This window comes from Montipora capricornis, chromosome 5 (assembly GCF_036669925.1).
Source record: "Montipora capricornis isolate CH-2021 chromosome 5, ASM3666992v2, whole genome shotgun sequence".
Taxonomy (NCBI): domain Eukaryota; kingdom Metazoa; phylum Cnidaria; class Anthozoa; order Scleractinia; family Acroporidae; genus Montipora; species Montipora capricornis.
In genome coordinates this window covers 18,317,365-18,339,864 of record NC_090887.1, presented here as the reverse complement: position 1 = coordinate 18,339,864, position 22,500 = coordinate 18,317,365, and the positions used below count along the sequence as shown (strand labels likewise).

Here is a 22,500-nt window from a genome sequence, read left to right as displayed (position 1 = left end):
GTTGAGGTGATTGGCATTTTAACGAGTTGCTTGTTTGGTCATTGTTTTACAGGCGACTTTGACTCTCAATGGAAAGTGTTTGAGGAGATGAAGCAGAATGACGTGAAACCAAATCTGTTCACGTTTTCTAACATTATGAGGACCCACTTACTCAAGTTAGTAACTTAAAGGCATTTGTTTCTGAAATAACTCAAGATTCTGAAAACGGAGAAAACTGCGCGCGACGTACTTTGCATGGGTGTGAGATGTACTATATGGGGTAATACACTCCTCAAAATTAATCGATCCTGATTGGATGAAAGGAGTACAATTAATCTCAAGATGCTTAATTGACCACTCCCCGTAGGGGCTTTTCAGGGCCAATGAAACACAATCACGACAGAACAGAACATTCAACAACAACTGTTAAGAATCCCAACTGGACGGAGGCAAGCCAGTTGGCTATTTACAAGTGCAGCTGAGAAGTTGAACCAGGGACTACCAGGATCAAATTCAACGAGTGGTCAGAGCGGGTCTTGAACCAGGGATCTCCGGATCTCAAGGCAAGCGCCCTAACCACTGGGCCACACTGCCTCCTCTGCAGAGTTCCTCTATAACAGGAATACCCACCGAAATGGCTTTAATTTATCTCTCTTTCATTTGTATTGCGCACCGGTGGCACTATTGGTTGAGCACCAGGCTGTCATGCTGGAGGTCGTGAGTTCGACTCCAGCCGGACCAACACTCAGGGTCTTTAAATAACTAAGGAGAAAGTGCTGCCTTTGTAATTACACCCGCAAATGGTAAGACTTTCAAGTCTTCTCGGATAAGGACTATAAACCGTAGGCCCCGTCTCACAATTAACCCTTCAATGTTCACAAACCAGTGGGGCGTAAAAGAACCCACACACTGTTGGCAAAGAGTAGGGCACGTAGTTCCCGGTGTTGTGGTCTGTTCTCTGTGGTGTATCATGGTTGGTAGGGTAAAATGCTCGGATATACTAGGTACACCAAGCTACTCTAAAATCCGAGGCTAAATACAGATGTGATATGTACACGATTTGTAAGTCCGTGAAACTTGAACTGACGAAAAAATTACTTTCTTAATCATGCTTTTGTACATCAGGGACGACATTGATAAAGCATTAAAATTGTACCAAGAAGTGAAAGAACAGGGAATGTTTATAGCAGATTCAACTTGTCTGTTGCTTTTAAACTCCATGGCTCGAACAGGGCAGACAGAACAATTTGAGAGTGGTAAGTAAGAATTACTGAAATCATATATTGTGCATTTAGTTGCTGCAGGATGTATGTAGTATAATTTTGGTACTTGTTCTGCCTCGGTTGCTTAATTCCCAACGGCGCCAGAGAAAAACAACTTTCTGGCTATCTGAATTTACGAATTTTTAAACAGGCTCGGGACTTTCCATCTTCTTGTACGAAATATCAAACACCGGTACAGAAATATATATCGTCAGTAGCTACACTCTACGTTACTTCATCATTTCGTCCGTCTGAAAAAGTCTTAAACCATTCCAAAATGGCCGCCATTTAGATATTCTTTTGTTTTCATTCAAATTAGACCTTGATGCCTCGTTCAAGGCAAAATATTCTTTTGAATTTTCAGCTCAAGAACGAGGCATCAAGGACTAATTTGAATAAAAACAAAAGAATATTTAAATGACGGCCATTTTGGAATAAGGTCTATACCGTCAAACTCACTAAACAGCACCACAGCAATGTATTTATCTCAAACGTCCATTATTCATGCAGAAGTGTCGATCTTTGTCTTGTTTGTCCTTGGTCCATCAGTTTATGGTATTATCTAAATTTAGAATAACGGTCCCGCCAAATAATGGCCAATCAGATTGGGCCCAATCAACGCAACTCTTTTGATGGGTCCGCAACCATCTAGCCGCACGAGGGATTGCACGTGCTAAACTGAAAATGCCAAATCGTGCCCGGAACGCGATGCCACCACGTTTTGTTCTGGCAAAGAACTCTAAAGGTAGCCGTTCTAAAATTAAACAATACCGTAAACTGATGGGGCCCATTCCATCGCAGATCGAGACTTTGGGTTACGAACTTCTGATGTATCTGGATTTTCTTTATTTAAGTCGTAAAGTATCAGATTGCTAGTAAATCCTGGCATTTATCGAGTCAATCATGACGAATGAAAGCAGTCACATGGTGCAAAAAGCCTCAAGCTCAAGATCAAGATCTGGTGCATGCGACCAAGATGCAGTTAGATCTGATTTTCGTTCTGATTGGTCGAGAAAACAGCGCTGGGTTCATTGTACATGGCTTACAGTGCACGTGCGTTTCACAAAACTTTAGAGAGGCGGTTTGCGAAGTTGGTTTTAAATTCTCAAAGTTTCCTTTGAACTAGGAAATTTCATGATGGAACTGTCAATTAAATGGCAAACTTTGAAGCAAACTTGGGAATTTTGATTCGCGCCGAACTTCGTGGGAACCTGGCGAAGTTTGTTGAGATTAACAAGTTCGATCGGTTAGTCCCACAGTAGTCCTCACCACTAGCTGCGCATGCGCAGGCTGCTAAATACTGGATAAGTCTATTTTCATTTTCAAGAGTCAGTGATTCCTGCGGTCTAACAGTAACTTTAATAACCAAGATTCTGTGTTAAGCTGCGGTTTATCGATGCACATGACGTCAACGGGACGTTTTCGGGTAAAGAAACGTTATTCTCCACCAGTTTGATTTGGATTTCACTGCTGTAAATGTTAACATCGTTAGTACACACCGACTGAGTTTTGTTTCTTCCTTTGTTGGCTTCAATATTCCCTCTGCGAATGAAATTATCAACAAGGTTGGCAATGGTTTGTTTTGAAAGTCTCAGTTCCTGTCCTGTTTGAAAGGGTCCTTTCCATCCTCACCGGCTTTCAATAATAATTTTTCGGTCAAACAAAACTTGGAATTGCCTTTCCTTACTCGATGAAGGCACTCAATTCGAAATAGCAAAATGACACTGTACCGTACCCACGATGATCATTCCCACGATGTTCGGCGTGAAAATCACAAGTTCGTTTCAAAGTTAGTCATTTGAGTAACAGTTACGTAATTAGGTTTTCAGGTTCGAAGCGAACTTTGAGAATTTAAAACGTACTGTAAGACGCTCATAAAGCCAGGTCTTCAAACTGAAAGATGAAATTTACTGTGATTAAATTTCTTTTCTTTGTCCTCAATTTTCAAGTGCTGGAAGATATCATTACAAACCGAACAGCATCAGCCAATAAATTTAAATTGATGGGGTTGCTCCGTGGCCTGATGTTTTGTTGCCTTCACGCTGGAAAGAAGGATCTTGCTTTGAAACTCCAATTGGTAAGTTTCCACAAGCGTGCACCTTCTTTCTTTTGAGGTTCGTTGAGAGGGAGACCGGAAAACGAGCATCTCGACTAATTTCATTCCTCAGTTCTTTTTTTTACTCTGACCGACAGCGTTTTTAATAGCTTGTAAGGGACAGGAAGTAAAGACAACCCTCCTGATTTGAAAGTATCACCCACATTGTAGGTAACGCATGGACTCATTTAGTCGAGGTGACCGGCAGAACCTCGTGTGACCCAGTAACCTAAGTGTAGCCATACCCGCTCCCGTTTTTCTTTCGGGGGGAGGGTACGGCTACACGTAGGCTAGTGACTCAGATTCTGATTTCGTCGGTAATGGAAAGCAAAGTTTTTCTTCGTGTCCTGAAGCACAGAACTGGAGTAAAACAAGTGAAACAGAAGTCGAAAAAGAAGACTATCTAATCCAAAAATTAATGACTCACAAACAACTATTACTCTATAATGCCTGTAAATCGACGTAGGAGTCTAAACCAGCGTTGGAATTCATCATGTGCGGTATGGATGTCTAGGATTTAGGGATGAATGGCTATGTTAATTCTTTGACTCCCATGATCTAAAAGTTCATTCTCCTAACTACTTCAATAGATTTCTTCCTTGGCTGGTCATAAGAATTTGGGGTTATATCAGGATCATACCCTTAAGCTGATAATAATCTTCATTCTCAATACTTATGTAACCGTCAGTGTATTGAAATTGAGAGGCGAATGTACATACTGATCAATTTGGTTTGAGGCGGCTAACGCTCAAAACGTCAGCTCACAAATCTTTCGTACGGTGGACAGTTTATTTTCTTCATCAACTCGTTTGATAAAACCACGATCGAAACTTTCATTCTCCCAACTAGTACCATAGAAGTCTTTGTTTGGTAGTCATGGGAATGTGGTGTTATATCAAGATCACACCTCTTATACTGATAACAATCTTCATTCTCAATACTTGTCTGGCTGACATTTCATTGAAATTGTGAAGAGAATTTACATACTGATCAATCATGGGAGTAAATAATCGGAATCCACTGACTTCGTTGTGTTCTTTTTTCGTTTTTTTTTTTTTAAGGTTATTTATCGGTAAACGTCAGTTAGTTAGAATTTTTAATGTATATTTTTCATTTGTAGAATTATTGAATTGACATGGATTAATTGACATTGATTAATTGGATGAATTGAAATTGAAAATCTTTTTGTTATCTTTTGGTAGCCTGGTAGCAGTCCCGTTCTGAGTCAGTGGAACTGCCCGCTTTAGCCACAGAAGCGAGGCGAGGGGAGAATGGTCGCCCTATCACCATTCTCCTCTCGGCTCGCTTTCGTGACTAAAGCGGGTGGTTCGATTGACTCAGAAAGGACTACTAGCAGTCTAATCTTTTGGTGACTTGGTGTTATTGGTTCTGATGTCATTGTCCATGTACAAAATGCCTTTTACATATCATTTCTCATAGGAACACGAAGTTCAGACGGACAATAAATCATTTGTGGGATTAGCTGAAAGCTCAGCAAAAAGAGGGGAGGTAAGGCGATCTGTATTGATTTCACTATTACTCACTCATATTTAACTATTATTTTTTTACTGCGCGTTGGATATGAGATGAGATGGAAAAAAGTAGAACCCATCTCATATCCAACAGGCGCGAATGGAATAACCTTGCGTTAAAATTTTTTAGGCCCCGAGATATTTCAAGTTTAAATGAGTGGAATTTATTTGAATGATAGAACAATCATTTTCCATATATGGTCATATAGTATAGAGCAGTTTTCAATTGAGTGTTGTAAAACCAAAACCAAAGTAATTACTTTGGCCAATCAAAAAGGTCGGAGACAATCCAGTAAACCAATCAAAACTCGAAGTAATTGCACGTAGCCGAAACAAAGCGCGGGAAAATGTGCATGCGCGAGCAACGATTGGTTTTGGTTTTACTTCTGATTGGTTGAAAAAATGGTGCGAGAACTTTGAACCAATCACTGAGTGAAGTAATCATAAACCAAAGTAATTCACTAATTACTTTCGACACTCAATTGAAAACCACTCTATGCGCTTAAAACCGTGATTGAGTTAACTAATCAGAGGGCTGGAAAAGCAATTCCCGAAACTGAATATTTAATCATTGCAGTTGGACCAAACGAACCAACAGTATCTTCACTGTGCTTGTTTCAACCACCATTCAAGCAGTGCAGTGTATTTCATGCTGTTTATCCATATAGGTTCCTGCAATATTGAACGCCATTGAATTCTTCAAGGAAAACCAAATGAACCCGACAGCCTTATACGTACCACTGCTCAGAGCACATGGTAAGTTTCTTGTATTTCAAAATTTCTTCTTTGTTGTTGTCGTTTTTTTTGTTTTTCCTTGCTGCCATCGGAAACGACCTTTCTACGTGTGAAAATGCAGCTTCGATTATCTTATTTTTAAAAATTGAAATATATTTAGGCATTAGGTTGATTAGCTTGAACGGTTCAAATTTTCCGTTCTAGTTTAGTCTTCCCTATACTGCACTGTTGTTCTGTAGCATTTTACTCCTTGTACTTATCTTCATTTTCGGTTACAATTATTTTTGTTTGCCTGCTCTGTACAGTGTATTTCCTTCAGTATGGTTTAATTATTGTTTTAAAGCTCATGAAAACAATTTTGGTACAATTGTTTTTTCCTAAAGCCGTAAAGAAAGGAATTTGAGCCTCAAGGGGATGATTGACCTTAAATAAAAATACGAAGTATACCTGAGGTGGTTTTTTGTTTATTGCGTCCGACATGAGGACAACATAACTTTGTTTGTTGAGTTTTCCGTAACATCGTAAGTTCCTTGTGCACTCAAGGCCGAGGGACACAGTGTTGCGTTGGAGCCTAAAATGGTGGAGCCATCTTAATTTATGTATGTTCGCTCAGCTCTTATTTCTCGGTGAGAGCATAATGCATGTTTCGTTGTTATGTAAGATGCACGAAAGGACCCTGAAGCTCTGAAGGGTGTGTATGAGCAACTGGTGTCAGAGGGAGTGGAACTCAGTGAAGCATTTCTCCAGCAATACAAGCAAATCTTGTTGAAGTACTCCATAACAGCGGCAGGTGATACAGTCGTAACTCCACAGGCAAGTATCTATGGGCTTGTATAGCATAACGTTTTCCCGTTCAAGATCCATTGAGGATAAAAAAAGCTAATTATTTTTTTATTACAATTTTCTTTTCCTTGTTACACCCCTTAATTTTTCTCTAGTTCTTTCTCAACAGTTGAAAGCGCACTCGGAAACTATTGCTACGGTGTTAGCGGTGACACTGTTGTATTATTAAGAAAAAAACGTGTTTTTTTTTTTTTGGTTTTTTTTTTATCTTGTAGTTTCTCTATTGATACCCCACCCTGCGAGCAGAGCCTTTCTTAACTCGACGAGAAAGAAGTGACTCTGCAGAAATCGTGTGAAGTCGACTTTATTGAGTATGCGCAAGCCGTTGCTTGGAGACAGTTTCAAACCCAGGCCAAGTCTCGATCACACTCCAAGACGCCATATTGATTTTCGCACTGAAGGCTCGATTTTGACCTTCGCCTTGTCAAAAATGTGATGCGCGCCCTGCCTAAACCAGTTTGACCGGAATGACTAGTCCAGAAACTTAGCCTGCGGCGACTTGTAAGACTTGACACGATTGTTGCAGAGCCTCTCGTTTTCGCCCTCTTGTAGTAAGCTTCGGAGAGGCTCTGGTCGCAGGGTGCTGATTCCCATATAATAACAAGCTACATGGTCTCTTGTTGTTGTTTTTGGTTCTTTACAATACTGAAGGCTTCAACTAAACCGGATCAAGATCATTTCCCCAAAGAGGAGGAAGAAGATCCTATGGAAGAAATCAAGGATGAGTGAATGACTGAACAGGTAATAACAGTGAAGCAAAGTATGTGTAACGACAGGGGTATCAAGCGGTGCCCCTCCCTTCCCTTCCCTTCTTCATTTCCATTGTGAACCATGTCATATGTTGCATAAGTTTGTTCTTGTAGGTCTTATCCTTGCAAAAAAATTCTTTTTGTGTATTTACAATTTGATTTCCATTTATCTTTTCAGGAAAACTCCTATGAGTGATTCTTTTCCATGCACTCCACCAGATTGTTCAGCTTGATTTCCTTTTACGCAGTCCCTGTGTCTTCATTTTCTCGTTGGCCCTTGATAAAGCCGAGTCCGAGACTTTTCTGGAGAGATTTATGTTGGAGAAATCACGCTGCACCCATTGGCGTGCGCGAAAAAATGCCAGCTTTTGCAGAATCAGTACAAGTGAAGAAGAGTAAACATGCTTCGTGATGGAATTGCAAAAACAGTCTACCATCTGTTGGTTTTATCATTTTAAGCTTAAAACCAGAAGAATGTTTGTGTGTTCATGAAACGTTTCTGTTTGAGTATTTCGAGCAACAAGAGCTAGGAACAGTTCGCCATATGTAATACTTTTAAAATGTTGAACTGAACACAGTTCGCTTGTCTACTGTTGTTGGCTGGAAAAACTCAAACAGGAATACAAACAAGTAACAAGAATACATTTTTTTTCATTTTGTTACGACAGCCGCTTAATTGTTTCTCAAAAATTCATGGTTACCCCCAATTTTCTTTTTGGATACCAAGAGTACTTACTAAGATCTACTTTCTCCAGATATTTCCAAACCACGCAAGAATATCCCTGTATTAATAAGCATCACCGATAGGAAACCCGAGTATCTCGAGATGCGGAGAACGTATGCGCAATAACAACAGTAGACACCGTCGTTAATAAAGCGACGGTAATCAGTGTCTCGTCAGAGCGAGTTCCAATCCAGTGTCGTAAAACCAAAACCAAAGTAATTACTTTGGCCAATCAAAAAGGACGGAAACAATCCGGCAAACCAATCAAAACTCGAAGTAATTACACGTAGCCGACACAAAGCGCGGGAAAATGTGCACGCACGAGCCACGATTGGTTTTGGTTTCACTTCTGATTGGTTGCGACACTCAATTGAAAACCGCCCTCTCATTTTAAAACCATTAAGAATTCTGTTCCGATATCAAGCGACTATCTGTCGGAAGGTTGTTTGTTTGTAGAACCAAACAAGCAGTCATTCTTTCAGTAACACCCGCATTTTCGTAGGTCCTTCTTCGGACAACACTGATCCTGAGTGATATTCTATTTCCAGTTGATTTTCAGTATTTTCTATTTTAAAAAGATAAAGCAGTTTACTCTCCTGTTTTACAACTGTTGTATTATCTACGGGGGGACATGCAATTAAAGGAAACTCTAGACGTTTATTTTGTGTTCTTAAGTTTAAAATAGTGGATGGAACACGGAAGCGTTTTCGTGGGGGCGGGGGGACAAGATTTTTCGATGTTCTGGCCTCTTTGTGTCGTCTCCTTTTTTCGCGCGGCCAAAACATCGAAAATCTTGTTCCCACACTGAAATGCAGGCTATACACAATGTCCAAATAAAACAAAACATTGTATATTCTTATTGTGGCCTGTGTTAAGTTCCCTTTTTTACCGTTGCATTTCAAAAGGCTATGGTGTCAGACGTAAACCAAAGTCGTGTTATTCAAAAAGAGGGCGTTTTCTCTCTCTCTCCTCCTGTAAAGTTATTGGCTAATTTTTCAATTTAAGTTCGCTCTCTATCGTTGTCAGCATTCCTTTCTCTCTTAGATTTCGACTTCCTCGTTGAATTCTTCCACACTTGAGCAATTATGTATTAGACAGAACAGGCGAGAATATGAGGAATTTATTCAGGGCGCGGAAAGTTCTATGACTCCTTTCTTTACTTCCGCGATCTTCCAAAAGTAAAGATTAGAATTGGGTTCAGTGATGACGAGTTATGATAAACCAAAGCTGATTCACCTACTGTTGCTATTGAAAAAGAGGGCGAGGTGTAAATATACTCAACTCTCAGGAATGATGATAGATGGAATACACTCAGTACAAATTGTACCCATAACACGCTGGACGCTGCATTTGCGCTAGTCCTAAATCTGCCTTTGCTGACCTGGTTTACGAAAATAGCAAACATTTCAGCTTCTAATTTTGCAAGTTCAGTAAAGAATTGGCCTCGCAATTTTTTACTTCCATGTGTTAAGCCTATGCAGAAAGCGAGTCTCAAGAAGTTGTATGATTAAGGACATTTAACATCGGCCCGCAAACTTCAAACCGGTTTGCCGTTTTGCCGTAGTGGCAAAACTAAACTGTAGCATAAAAGGAAAGACAGGAAAGGAACTTTTAAAGTGTCTAGTCTTCTAGCGCAGGGGCACCAATTAGGGACACTGTAAACTAAAATCAACAACTAAAATCAAATCAAATGTTGCTTTTTGAGAAGAGGGGAAAACCGAAGTACCCGGAGAAAAACCTCTCGGTGCAGAGTAAAGAACCAAGAAACTCAACCCAAATATGATGCCGAGCATGGGAATCGAACGCGGGCCGCATTGGTGGGTAAAGCATTCATGTTAGGCCCATAAGACGTCGCATACATAACAACTTTATATATTCTGTACAAAGTGTCCCTTTACACCATTTTGCCACGTTTAACTACGTCAATCCATCATCTACTCTTCATTAACCTCGTTAACCCCCTTTATCCTCATCCACCCTAATTACCCTCGTTCTGCCACAGCAACCGTCATTTACGCTTACTTAGCCTCGTTCTACCATTAACCCTCATCTACCCTCAGAGTCACCCTCGTTCTGCCACAGCAACCGTCATCTGCACTTACTCGAAGTTAACCCCCTTTAAAATCACCTACTCTAAATTGCCGTCGTCTACTCTTACATAGCCTCGTTCTACCACCGTGACGTTAACCCTCATCTACCCCAAGTTGACCACTTTATACCTCGTTGACCTTCGTCTACCCAAAGTTAATCTCGTTCTACCAACGTTAACTCTCATCCTAAGTTAACCACGTTTACCCTCGTCTAACCTCAGTTGGCCACTTTATACCTCGTTAACCTTCGTTTACCTGAAGTTAACCTCTGTCTAACACGTTAACCCTCATCTACTCTAAGTTAACCACTTTTACCCTCATCTAACCTCAGTTGGCCACTTTATACCTGGTTAACCTTTAACTACCCCAACTTAACGTCGTTGTTCCACGTTTATCCACTTTTATCCAAAATTAGCCACGTTTACCCTCCTCTACCTCAAGTTATCCACGTTATACCTCGTTGACCTTTAAATAACCTAGGTTAACCTCGTTCAACCACGTTTACCAGCAATTACCCTAAGTTACCCATGTTTACCTCATATACCTTAAGTTGGGCACTTTATACCTCGTTGACCTTTTCAGGAGCCCATTACCCGGAGCTTCCATCTGCATTGTACCCTTGAGTCAACCCTGTCCCGTATCTTTCTATTTTTAGAACTACTACATTTTGACGTATGTGACGTATGTGACTAAGAACATACGTGAAGTGGTTCACATACGTCACATACGTATGTGACGTAATAAATGGCTGACCATAGGTCTGTTATGCGCTGATCAGCTATTGTGAAAACACCCACTAAAACCCCCCTGCGAGGTGTTTCTAAAAATAGAAAGATACGGGACAGGGTTGACTCAGAGGGTTAATATCGAAGATGGAGGCTCCGGGTAATGGGCTCCTGCCTTCGTCTACCCCAAGTTAAGCTCATTTTATCACGTTAACCCTCATCTACTCTAAGTTAGCCACGTTTACCCTTCTATACCCTTGGTTGGCCACATTATAACTCATTGAACTTCACCTGCCTGTATATGTCATGTATTTTAGTTGTAAATGTAATGTGTCCAAGATATTAACTCTTGTAGATATTCTGAAATTCGAGATAAACTAAACTTTATGCATGTACATATGTTACTTACAGCAGGGCGCATTAGTATACTTTGTAATCTGCGAGGAGAGTGCTTACCATATGACAGATAAAATGGTTTTTCCCTTCAATATTTAAGCCATCAAGATCTTACGTTAAATTGTAATGACAAGAGCGGTCTGAGAAGCTGTGAGTAGGCGTGGGATTTGTCTCATATGGTTTAGGGGCCGACATATCCCTCCCCGAAGGCCATACCGGGAGGCGAGGTCAGTAGCAGAAAGCAGCGAAGGGCCGACTGCGTCCAAAAACGATCGCACGGGCCGAAATCCCGGGATGACTCGTTTGGTACGACGCTCCAGCGCCACGTCTTGAGGTACTGCAATTTTCTCTCGTGTTCAAACATTCCGTCAGCGCATGTGTAAATGTTGAGGCTCTCCGATATCTAACCTACCAAAAAAATTAAGATGCTGGTTAACTTTTTACAAGGAATTGAGATTTAAGTTGATTCTACAGGCATAAACGTAATGTAAGAGCCGTGCGTGCCTGGTCGTCTCGAGACAGAGGTGAGAGATGGTTTCATGCAGACTGGCCTGGGACGCCTAAAGTGCTGTGTTGTAAACAAGGCGGTTCACGAGTGAAGTTGTCTCTCTGGCCTTTCTGCGGACGAATTCCAGGACTTACCGATACAATTCGGGCAAGTTTTGAAAGCTAAAAATTTCATTCGATGCTGTATTTTGCTGTTAGGACTGGGTGACCCGACACTCATAAAAAACCAATTAAATGAGGAACGGGGGCTTCAGGCTTCCCTTGTCACTGAATGGCAAAATTATCATAGAAATTTCGCCACAAAGTAGTGCTTTTTTTCGCTGTTATCCTCGTAGCAATTTTCTTGTCAAAGAAACGGTGTAATGTAAAATAAGAGAACATTGAGATTTCTATTTGCAAATTACCTGTTCTCTTACCACGTAAGTCAAACTCTACATATATAAACAATAAGCACATTCAAAATTTTCTAATGCGTTATGTTCGCGGAAATTACATTCTGTCCCTCAATAAACCTAAAACAACCAGTTATTTCTTTTTCTTACGTATCAGCTAAGTTGCGGAAAGCGCTACCTGATTTTCTCCGTACCACTAAGTTTACTGGTTTTATCCTGGAGAACCCATGACCGTATTTTGTACAGCGACTTTTCCTTTTAATTATGATATCTATAAATATTATGTATTTAGTTATGTATCTGTAAATTCTATGTATTTTAGTTGTAAATCTAATGTCTTGAAGACACTGGCTCTTGTAGTTATTCTAAAATTCGTAATGAAATAAAGTACAGTGTATACGCATGTATGTATGTTACCTTCCGCAGGGCGCGTGCGTGCATTTTGTAATCTGCGACACCAGTGCTTACCATATGAGAGACAAAATGACTTTTCTCTTGAATATATAAGCCATCGAAATGTTACGTTAAATTGTAATGACAAGGGCGGTCTGAGAAGCTGTGAGTAGGCGTGGGATTTGTCTCATATGGTTTAGGGGCCGACATATCCCTCCCTCAATGCCGTACCGGGAGGCAAGGTCGGTAGCAGAAAGCAGCGAAGGGCCAACTGCGTCCAAAAGCGATCGCACGGGCCGAAATCCCGGGATGACTCGTTTGGTACGACGCTCCAGCGCCACGTCTGGAGGTACTGCAATTTTCTCTCGTGTTCAAACATTCCGTCAGCGCATGTGTAAATGTTGAGGCTCTCCGATATCTAACCTACCAAAAAAATTAAGATGCTGGTTAACTTTTTACAAGGAATTGAGATTTAAGTTGATTCTACAGGCATAAACGTAATGTAAGAGCCGTGCGTGCCTGGTCGTCTCGAGACAGAGGTGAAAGATGGTTTCAAGACTGGGACGCCTAAAGTGCTGTGTTGTAAACATGGCGGTTCGCGAGTGAAGTCAGTGTCTCTCTGGCCTTTCTGCGAACGAATTCCAGGACTTACCGAGACAATTCGGGCAAGTTTTGAAAGCTAAAAATTTCATTCGATGCTGTATTTTGCTGTTAGGACTGGGTGACCCGACACTTATAAAAAACCAATGAAATGAGAATCGGAGGCTTCCCTTGTCATTGAATGGCAAATTATCATAGAAATTTCGCCACAAAGTAGTGCTTTTTTTCGCTGTTATCCTCGTAGCAATTTTCTTGTCAAAGAAACGGTATAACGTAAATAAGAGAATATTGAGATTTGTAATTGCAAATTACCTGTTCTCTTACCACTTAAATCAAACTCTACATCTCTAAACAATAAGCGCATTCAAAATTTTCTTATGCGTTATTTTCGCGGAAATTGCATTCTGTCCCTCAATAAACCTATAACAACCAGTTATAGTCTTGGTTCTTTTTCTTACGTATCAGCTAAGTTGCGGAAAGCGCTACCTGATTTTCTCCGTACCACTAAGTTTACTGGTTTTATCCTGGAGAACCCATGACCAGCGACTTTTCGTTTTAATTATGATATCTATAAATATTATGTATTTAGTTATGTATCTGTAAATTCTATGTATTTTAGTTGTAAATCTAATGTCTTGAAGACACTGGCTCTTGTAGTTATTCTGAAATTCGTGACGAAATAAAGTTTATGCATGTATGTATGTTACTTTCCGCAGGGCGCGTGCGTGCATTTTGTAATCTGCGACACCAGTGCTTACCATATGAGAGACAAAATGACTTTTCTCTTGAATATATAAGCCATCGAAATCTTACGTTAAATTGTAATGACAAGAGCGGTCTGAGAAGCTGTGAGTAGGCGTGGGATTTGTCTCATATGGTTTAGGGGCCGACATATCCCTCCCTCAATGCCGTACCGGGAGGCGAGGTCAGTAGCAGAAAGCAGCGAAGGGCCGACTGCGTCCAAAAACGATCGCACGGGCCGAAATCCCGGGATGACTCGTTTGGTACGACGCTCCAGCGCCACGTCTTGAGGTACTGCAATTTTCTCTCGTGTTCAAACATTCCGTCAGCGCATGTGTAAATGTTGAGGCTCTCCGATATCTAACCTACCAAAAAAATTAAGATGCTGGTTAACTTTTTACAAGGAATTGAGATTTAAGTTGATTCTACAGGCATAAACGTAATGTAAGAGCCGTGCGTGCCTGGTCGTCTCGAGACAGAGGTGAGAGATGGTTTCATGGAGACTGGGACGCCTAAAGTGCTGTGTTGCAGACATGAAGGTTCACGAGTGAAGTTGTCTCTCTGGCCTTTCTGCGGACGAATTCCAGGACTTACCGATACCATTCGGGCAAGTTTTGAAAGCTAAAAATTTCATTCGATGCTGTATTTTGCTGTTAGGACTGGGTGACCCGACACTCATAAAAAACCAATTAAATGAGAATCGGAGGCTTTCCTTGTCATTGAAAGGCAATTTATCATAGAAATTTCGCCACAAAGTAGTGCTTTTTTTCGCTGTTATCCTCGTAGCAATTTTCTTGTCAAAGAAACGGTATAACGTAAATAAGAGAATATTGAGATTTCTATTTGCAAATTACCTGTTCTCTTACCACGTAAGTCAAACTCTACATATATAAACAATAAGCACATTCAAAATTTTCTAATGCGTTATGTTCGCGGAAATTACATTCTGTCCCTCAATAAACCTAAAACAACCAGTTATGGTCTTAGTTCTTTTTGTTACGTTCAGCTAAGTTGCGGAAAGCGCTACCTGATTTTCTCCGTACCACTAAGTTTACTGGTTTTACACTGGAGAATCCATGACCGTATTTTGTACAGCGGCTTTTCGTTTTAATTATTATATCTTTAAATATTATGTATTTAGTTATGTATCTGTAAATTCTATGTATTTTAGTTGTAAATCTAATGTCTTGAAGACACTGGCTCTTGTAGTTATTCTGAAATTCGTGATGAAATAAAATTTATGCATGTATGTATGTTACCTTCCGCAGGGCGCGTGCGTGCATTTTGTAATCTGCGACACCAGTGCTTATCATATGAGAGAAAAAAATGACTTTTCCCTTGAATATATAAGCCATCGAAATGTTACGATAAATTGTAATGACAAGGGCGGTCCGAGAAGCTGTGAGTAGGCGTGGGATTTGTCTCATATGGTTTAGGGGCCGACATATCCCTCCCTCAATGCCGTACCGGGAGGCAAGGTCGGTAGCAGAAAGCAGCGAAGGGCCAACTGCGTCCAAAAGCGATCGCACGGGCTGAAATCCCGGATGACTCGTTTGGTACGACGCTCCAGCGCCACGTCTGGAGGTACTGCAATTTTGTCTCGTGTTCAAACATTCCGTCGGCGCATTTGTAAATGTTTAGGCTCTCCTGTAGCCTACCAAAAAAATTAAGATGCTGGTTAGCTTTTTACAAGGAATTGAGATCTTAGTTGATTCTACGGGTATAAACGTAATGTATGAACCATGCGTGCCTGGTCGTCTCGAGACAGAGGTGAGAGATGGTTTCATGCAGACTGGCCTGGGACGCCTAAAGTGCTGTGTTGTAAACAAGGCGGTTCACGAGTGAAGTTGTCTCTCTGGCCTTTCTGCGGACGAATTCCAGGACTTACCGATACCATTCGGGCAAGTTTTGAAAGCTAAAAATTTCATTCGATGCTGTATTTTGCTATTAGGACTGGGTGACCCGACACACTTATAAAAAAATCAATGAAATGAGAGTCGGAGCCTTCCCTTGTCACTGAATGGCAGAATTCCCGCAGAATTCTTTTCGAGAATGAACGAGACAACTTGATAAGCACGAGACTGGCTCTCATCAAATGGCTAAAGCTCGGCCAGAAGAAAAAGTAGTGAGAAGAAGATCTTTAGCCAGATACCGAGGAGTTAAGCTGGTCCTATGTGCTGTTGACGTAGGATTTTTGATTTCTGAACAAGTTTATATAGAAATTTCGCCACAAAGTAGTGCTTTTTTTTTGGTGTTGTCGTCGTAGCAACTTTCTTGTCAAAGAAACGGTATAATGGTTAATCAATTTGTAGATTAGGGTCTACGAGGTATAAAGGGGGGGGGGGGGGGGGCAGGTACAAAACACAGGTCCAGGTCACTGGTCATTGTTTTACCAATACAGGTAGTATCCCAAGCATTCATAAAATCTAAACTTAGGCCTGAAAACTTTTTTTTAGGCCGAATTAGGCATAAGGTTAGTTTTTATGAATGTTTGGGATACTTTCTGTATTAGTGTAAATTTTTCCTGTGGTTCCCTTTCTACTCAACCGTGTTATTATCATATGTTGTAAAGTAACGTGTTACTGAAGGTTCAATGTACACGGTACAATATATGCTCCTATACATCACGTACCTACCGCTATTAGGAGAAATCTGTGACTCTGGCCACAACAAGAACGTGGACTCACAACTTCACTTGCCGTAAGACAGGACAAAGCAGCGCAAAACAAAACTTTTATTTCACTCTGTAAAATGAGACATCTGAAGAGGAACAATAGGCTCATTAATCCTTCATAGACTTTATTTCCTGTTTTGAAAATTTGAGGGACAGCAAAGATAAGCAATAATGTGGCAAGAGGCGCGAAGACAGGAGAAGAAACTCCGTGGAATGATGGTGGATTATCGAAAGAGGGCAGAAAGAAGAAGGGCCTTCTACGAAAGAATGGTTTGATATGCTTTTTGATTGTGTTTAGTGTTATTTATTTATAATAGTATGAGACAAGAAAGTTAACAAGGTGGTTTGAGTAGCTTATACTCGTAAAATCCTTGTCCACAGCTTTGAACTTAGTTTGCCTGCATGTACAGCTGTAAATTTGCATGCATGCATAATAATTATAACGTAAATTACTTCAATCACCGTAATTACCTGAAAGTAATCAATCTTATTAGCTGGATGTAACTTTCTGTGTGGAGTTATAGGTGTTGTTTTAAAACTGCATTTCGCATAAAGCAGTTGGTACAATGTACTTGCTACCTTCCATGTAGCTGTTGAATGGGAAACCGTTAAATTTATAATAATAATAATAATAATAATAATAATAATAATAATAATAATAGTAATAATAATGATAATTATTATTATGACAAGGAACTGAGTTATCTCATCGAACGCTGCCAGAAATGGATTTTGAGCCAGAATGTAAACATTGTTAAGAAGTTCTATGAATTTGTTTAAGCGGAAAAAGGAATCTAAATTGATGTAACTAACTAGCTAAGGTTTAAAATCCGCTGGCTGATGTAATAATGATAAGCACAAAAGTAAATAGAATCTGCCATAATAAAATGATGATAATAATAATAATATAATAATAATAATGATGATGATGATGATGATGGTGATAATGATAATAATAATATCCTTATTAAGACTGAAAAGACCAATCAGAAAAATCAAAAGACTTGCTGGTATAAACTGGTGATCAGTAAAAATAGTAGTTACATGTAGATATTAATCACTCACTGAAAATGTCCTCATTAATAATCCCTTTGACGCGTGAACCGGCCAAAACCGGCCAGTCTTAGTATTTTACTCTGTCTAATGCCAGATGAGTTTACTCGTCAATGGGGAACCCCCAGGCGTCAATGGGTTAAGATATGTACAAAAGTATATACAGGATCACATCATGAAACGAGGAATTAAGACTGACGGACACCACAGACATACAAATCAAGATTTCGAAAATAATTGAATAATTTTGACTTAAAATTCCTTATGGTAGGGGTATCACGAATGTTTCTCGGTAAAGAATTCCATTCATTGGTGGCCGCACTCTTAAAAATACAAATTGCAAATTGCAACTTTAGAGCTATCCTTCTTTTTCAGCATAATTATAGACTCTGCCTCTCCTTCATTTTTAACTCTTTTTTCAGAGACAAGACCCAACTCAATTTCTCAGAGTTTATGGACAGAAATGCAAAATCCACATTGACCCACAATTAGCAGCTGCCGGGGATGGCAAATCTGTGATGTGAGTAGCAAGTTTACGTTGTACAATGTACTGTGTCCAGCTGTATAACAGTATAGAGTGGCAAATAATCTGAAATATTAAATTTTATTTATCAATTTTGTTAGTTTTGATTACAGACGTTTTAATAATTTTGTAGGATGCCATGGCAAGGGGATTCGAATAATATGATTGACAGGTTGGTAAATACAAGCTTCATGTTTATGGTTTTCCTTGAGGTTGTGCAATTATTTATTTGTTTATCAGACAATACCCATTCTAAGGGAGAGCATTTGCAACATGTAAGTTTTGTGGCCTGAAAGCAATTATATAATAATTACTGTTGTCATCTTCATTACTTTTGTCATCTTCCTTGTCGTCATCATCATAATTATAATATTTATTATTATTGTTAATAAAGTTGACAGTTATTGTGAAAATACATTGTTCGTGGTTAGTCTTATGAAGCTTGTTTCATCCCGACCAAGGGACTCATCAGAGACCTTTCTGCTTGGCAAACTTGTTGGGCATCACGCCCAAAGTCATGATTGTCTTTCCCATTCTCGTATCGCTGTCGTCATTTTGATAACTATCACCATTATTGTCGTTGTTGACTCCTTTTCATCATTATCTCCTTTGTCAATGTCAATTATCATCTTCATCATCTTCATCACCCAACATGTGCGGGGATGCTTGACATAAAATTCTTTTAAATCAACTAAATTGCAAGAGCAAGATTGCTTTTAAATAGCAAAGTAATGCACAAGCCAGTGAGGGCTAGGCATGGTTGGAGGTTATCCTAACTTCTGGAGTATGAAGCAACTGAAAGTTGCTTCATGATTGACAATGGGATCCTAGTCCATCCAGGCTGAGTTGTCTCTAGAATTTTGTCACAGTTACCCATTGATACAGCTGGGATAAGAGAGACATTGAGGAGCAAAGGTTTTTTTCATGTCCTCTTTAATACTTGGACTTACATTTACATTGTACTTTTTCAATAAAACAAAGAGTGCAGTGCTGATTGAACAGTGAAGGAATATATTTTAAACCAATATCTCGAAAGGCACTGCCTTTCTTCAGCAGGGTTTTACAAGGAATGGCAGTCATATGCAAACATAACAATACTGTATGAATACACTGTACAGAAGTTGACTTTTTAAACCCATTAAATTTTGAGTTATGCATACATGGACCACAAGATTTGAAAACAGCTCTAGATGAGGAAGGGACAAAACTTTGGATACTCTTATGCTAAGTGGGTCCATTGAGTTTAAATTTGATGCCGGAAAGGAATCATGGTCACCATTGTCATCTTCAGGATTTTGAAGTGTTGTTGTTTGTTCGATTGTTGTTTACATGTTAGGTTCGATGTTAGGGCTCATTTGGATATAATTCCACAGCAACCATCATCAAGCTCTATAGGGTGAGCAACACTTTATGTGTACCGGTACTTGTACATCAGGTGTTATAATTAATAATAATTTACTTGATTTTTGCATTCTTGTAGCACTGTAAGTTATGTATTGTATGTATAAGTACATGTATTGTAAGTTCTGGTTTTAGTTGTAAAGTATCCATTGTAATAATAAATAAATAAATAAAAATAAATAAATAAATAAATAAATGAATAAAGTTTTAAGCTGATACATTATAATTATAGACAACCACTAGTGGTCTACTGATTGGAAAGATAACCAGTTTAATGAAGTAAAGATGTAGAGCAGTCTGGGCAGATCAATTCAAATTCACCCACATGTTTTGCTAAGTGTGAGAATCAAACGTAGGAAACATTAGAGGAAGGGAAGTGCTCTTGGCTTTGTGGCAACCTTGCCATTTTTCAAGCTTGGATTGTGCAATTATTATTTTTATTTTAGTGTTTATAATAAGGTTGGAGAATGAATAGCTTATGAGATGTTTTGGTGCATAGTATTGCTGAGTATTTGTACTCGTTATTTGTATTTTGACTCTCCCTAGCAGGTTCGTCAAAATACAGCACAACTCGTAACAATAATCAGCAACACTGCACTTCGAAACATCTAATAAGTGTATGTAATCACATGATTTTTCTTGTGAAATACGGAATAGTCGCCAAATAAGCATTCGTAAAATTTTTCATATTCTACGAATTGCACTTGCCCTACGGGCTAGTACAATTTTGTTTGTCTTTGAAGAAAATTACTTTAAATTTACTTATTTTTTCCAAATAGACCACTTTCAATATATTAAAATACAGCATGATAGTGTTGGCTTACAGGAAACAAACAAAAGAAATGAATAAACATGTTCATTCAGTTTCCTTTGTTTGTGTCCTCTAGGCCTCACTGCCAAGCTGAATTTTAATATATCAAAAGTGGTCTATTGCACTTGAAATTATGTGATTACCTATTCTAAAATAATGTACTTTTTTCTCTCCTTACAAATTATATAAAAATGTAATCAAGTCTTCTGATGATTTTTTTGGGCAGCCCATTGATGGAAACTGATCCTGACGAACATAGATTTAATTATGAGAGATACAGGACATTGGTAATGATAGACTATAGTGGAGGTCAGTTAATTATTTATTTATTTTCCTTGAGCTCAGGAGATATGTAAGCTGTTAATCCCCTGAGGTCAGTTTTGGAGATTACTTATTACTTGAAACCTACACTTAAGGATGGTGCCTACTATTGTTAAATATTGTGCATGTACGCTTTGCGCATCTCCAGATACAATGTACTCGGATTTCCTATCTGTAGTGCTTACTAATGTAGAGATATTTTTGTGCAGTTTAAAACTATGCAGAGAAAGCAGAACTTAGCAAGTGCTCTTCGTATCCAAAAAGAAAATTGGGGGTTACCAAGCATTTTTCAGAGATAATTAAGCTTCAATTTGGATGGGAATGCTATTCATTGCTTTTTATTTTAAAGCTTATTACAAATATTATTGGTTAATTATTTTTGAAAAATGCGTTGTTAACCCCAATTTTTGTTTTGGATTTCAGTAACACTTGTTAAGATCTGCTTTTCCCGCATATTCATAAAACTGGGCAAAAATACCTTTGAATTAGTAGGCACCGTCCTTTAAATTAATGCCTAAAGCTGGGATCTTTCTGTGGAGGAAACCTTAAAGGTGGTTTTGACTGAAGTAATATTTAAATAGTAAAGGATGTACATGTAGTTCACTCTCTTGAGATAAAATTGAGCCTTTTTCCCATCAGCCACGGAGGAATCGTACATTCGTCAACTAGAAATAGAAGAAATGTATGGAGTGAAAAAAGATGACGACAAGAAAGAAAAAGAAAAGTAAGCAACTGAATGTACAGTACATGTACAATTTTTGTATTTTGCCCCACAATGCTTGAATCCTGAGCTAGTCAAGATTATTATATTAAACTGTGGTGAGAACTATAATTATTCTAAAATTCACTTCTTTCATGATATACGGGTAACTCAATAATTATTACTTCTGAAGTCCTGAACAAAGAATATTGTCAATTCCATTTCAGAAGTCAAGCAAAAGCGACTATAGGGTTCACTTATGAAAATGCAAGCACTGGTAATTCAGACAAAGATGATGAAGACAGTGACAGTGACAGTGACAGTGTTCTAAGTGACATTGGTAAGAACAAAAAATAAAATGTTGTTCTTGTTATGAATTACGTTAGTAGGTCTTGGTCATTGCATTCAATTTGGTGTTTGTATTTTCATGCAGTTGTATTACATCATGTTCTTGACTTGCAAATGTCATCAGTAACATACAGTAATCTTTGATACTGAAATCTGAAGTTATAGACTGAAGGCACAGTCTTTACCTAACAGTTGAGCATGGCTTGTCATAGAATTTTCGTCATGTTTCACCTTGTGAGTTCATGATGGCTCTCGCTGTTACTGTACATTCTTGCATTTTCCACTTACAGATGTTACAGTGGATGTTGATGAAATTGATGCAAATCAGGTTAAAACCTTTTCCCTTTTGTTATTACTTACGTGTAGAACTCTGAATTTGTTTAATTAGTTACACCTGTAATGGTTGGCCTACATGTGTTAATAATTTTCGTGATTAAGTGACATATGATCATGCAGATGGCATGGACTGACATTTCGGCAATTTGAGTGGAATAAACACAATGGTCGTTGATGTGCTTGGTTAAAGAGTACCCTGTGAGTAGAGTCTCTTTCGATCTTTCTAGATAAGTCGAGAAGAGGAAAGAAGACTCTGTCAGCCACCTCGATTTTCTCTGATTCGCCACTCATCCAAAGAAATGGATGATGAGTCAGTCCTGTTTCGACTTGTCAAACCTGTTATTTTAATTTGTGCGCATGATCAATCACCATGCATCATCAATTTTTTTTAAAATTTACAACAGCGTAACTATTTTTAACTGTCAAAATTCCCATGAGTATTTCCTCCGTATATATGTTGGTTACAGAATCTAGTTTGCCAGAATTGAGAAACCTATTAATTTTTTCAGTAAAAATTGAAGTGGCAATTTAAAAACTTGAACTATCTTGAGTTTCCAAGGAAGTGATTCC

The 22,500-nt window shown here is 39.0% G+C and overlaps 2 protein-coding genes across 3 annotated transcripts in view; both read left to right on the top strand.

The window, feature by feature from the left end:
* The window catches only part of LOC138049755 (uncharacterized), a 33,503-nt gene extending 24,927 nt beyond the window's left edge, over positions 1-8,576 (top strand). The window contains exons 18-25 of the mRNA XM_068896164.1: positions 53-155; positions 1,105-1,235; positions 3,191-3,318; positions 4,777-4,845; positions 5,537-5,624; positions 6,265-6,416; positions 7,098-7,187; positions 7,374-8,576. Coding sequence (XP_068752265.1) covers positions 53-155; positions 1,105-1,235; positions 3,191-3,318; positions 4,777-4,845; positions 5,537-5,624; positions 6,265-6,416; positions 7,098-7,175 — 749 coding nt within the window. The 3' untranslated portion in view covers positions 7,176-7,187; positions 7,374-8,576. The remainder of the gene's footprint in view (positions 1-52; positions 156-1,104; positions 1,236-3,190; positions 3,319-4,776; positions 4,846-5,536; positions 5,625-6,264; positions 6,417-7,097; positions 7,188-7,373) is intronic.
* A 7,871-nt stretch (positions 8,577-16,447) lies between these two features.
* The window catches only part of LOC138049754 (CLK4-associating serine/arginine rich protein-like), a 21,520-nt gene continuing 15,467 nt past the window's right edge, over positions 16,448-22,500 (top strand). For both annotated transcript variants that reach the window (XR_011132434.1, XM_068896163.1), the window contains exons 1-8: positions 16,448-16,707; positions 17,913-18,010; positions 18,147-18,185; positions 19,350-19,409; positions 20,452-20,534; positions 21,186-21,270; positions 21,474-21,586; positions 21,885-21,922. Coding sequence is in view for 1 of the 2 variants with exons in the window: in XM_068896163.1 (XP_068752264.1) it covers positions 16,609-16,707; positions 17,913-18,010; positions 18,147-18,185; positions 19,350-19,409; positions 20,452-20,534; positions 21,186-21,270; positions 21,474-21,586; positions 21,885-21,922 (615 nt within the window). In the remaining variant the exon portion in view is untranslated. The remainder of the gene's footprint in view (positions 16,708-17,912; positions 18,011-18,146; positions 18,186-19,349; positions 19,410-20,451; positions 20,535-21,185; positions 21,271-21,473; positions 21,587-21,884; positions 21,923-22,500) is intronic.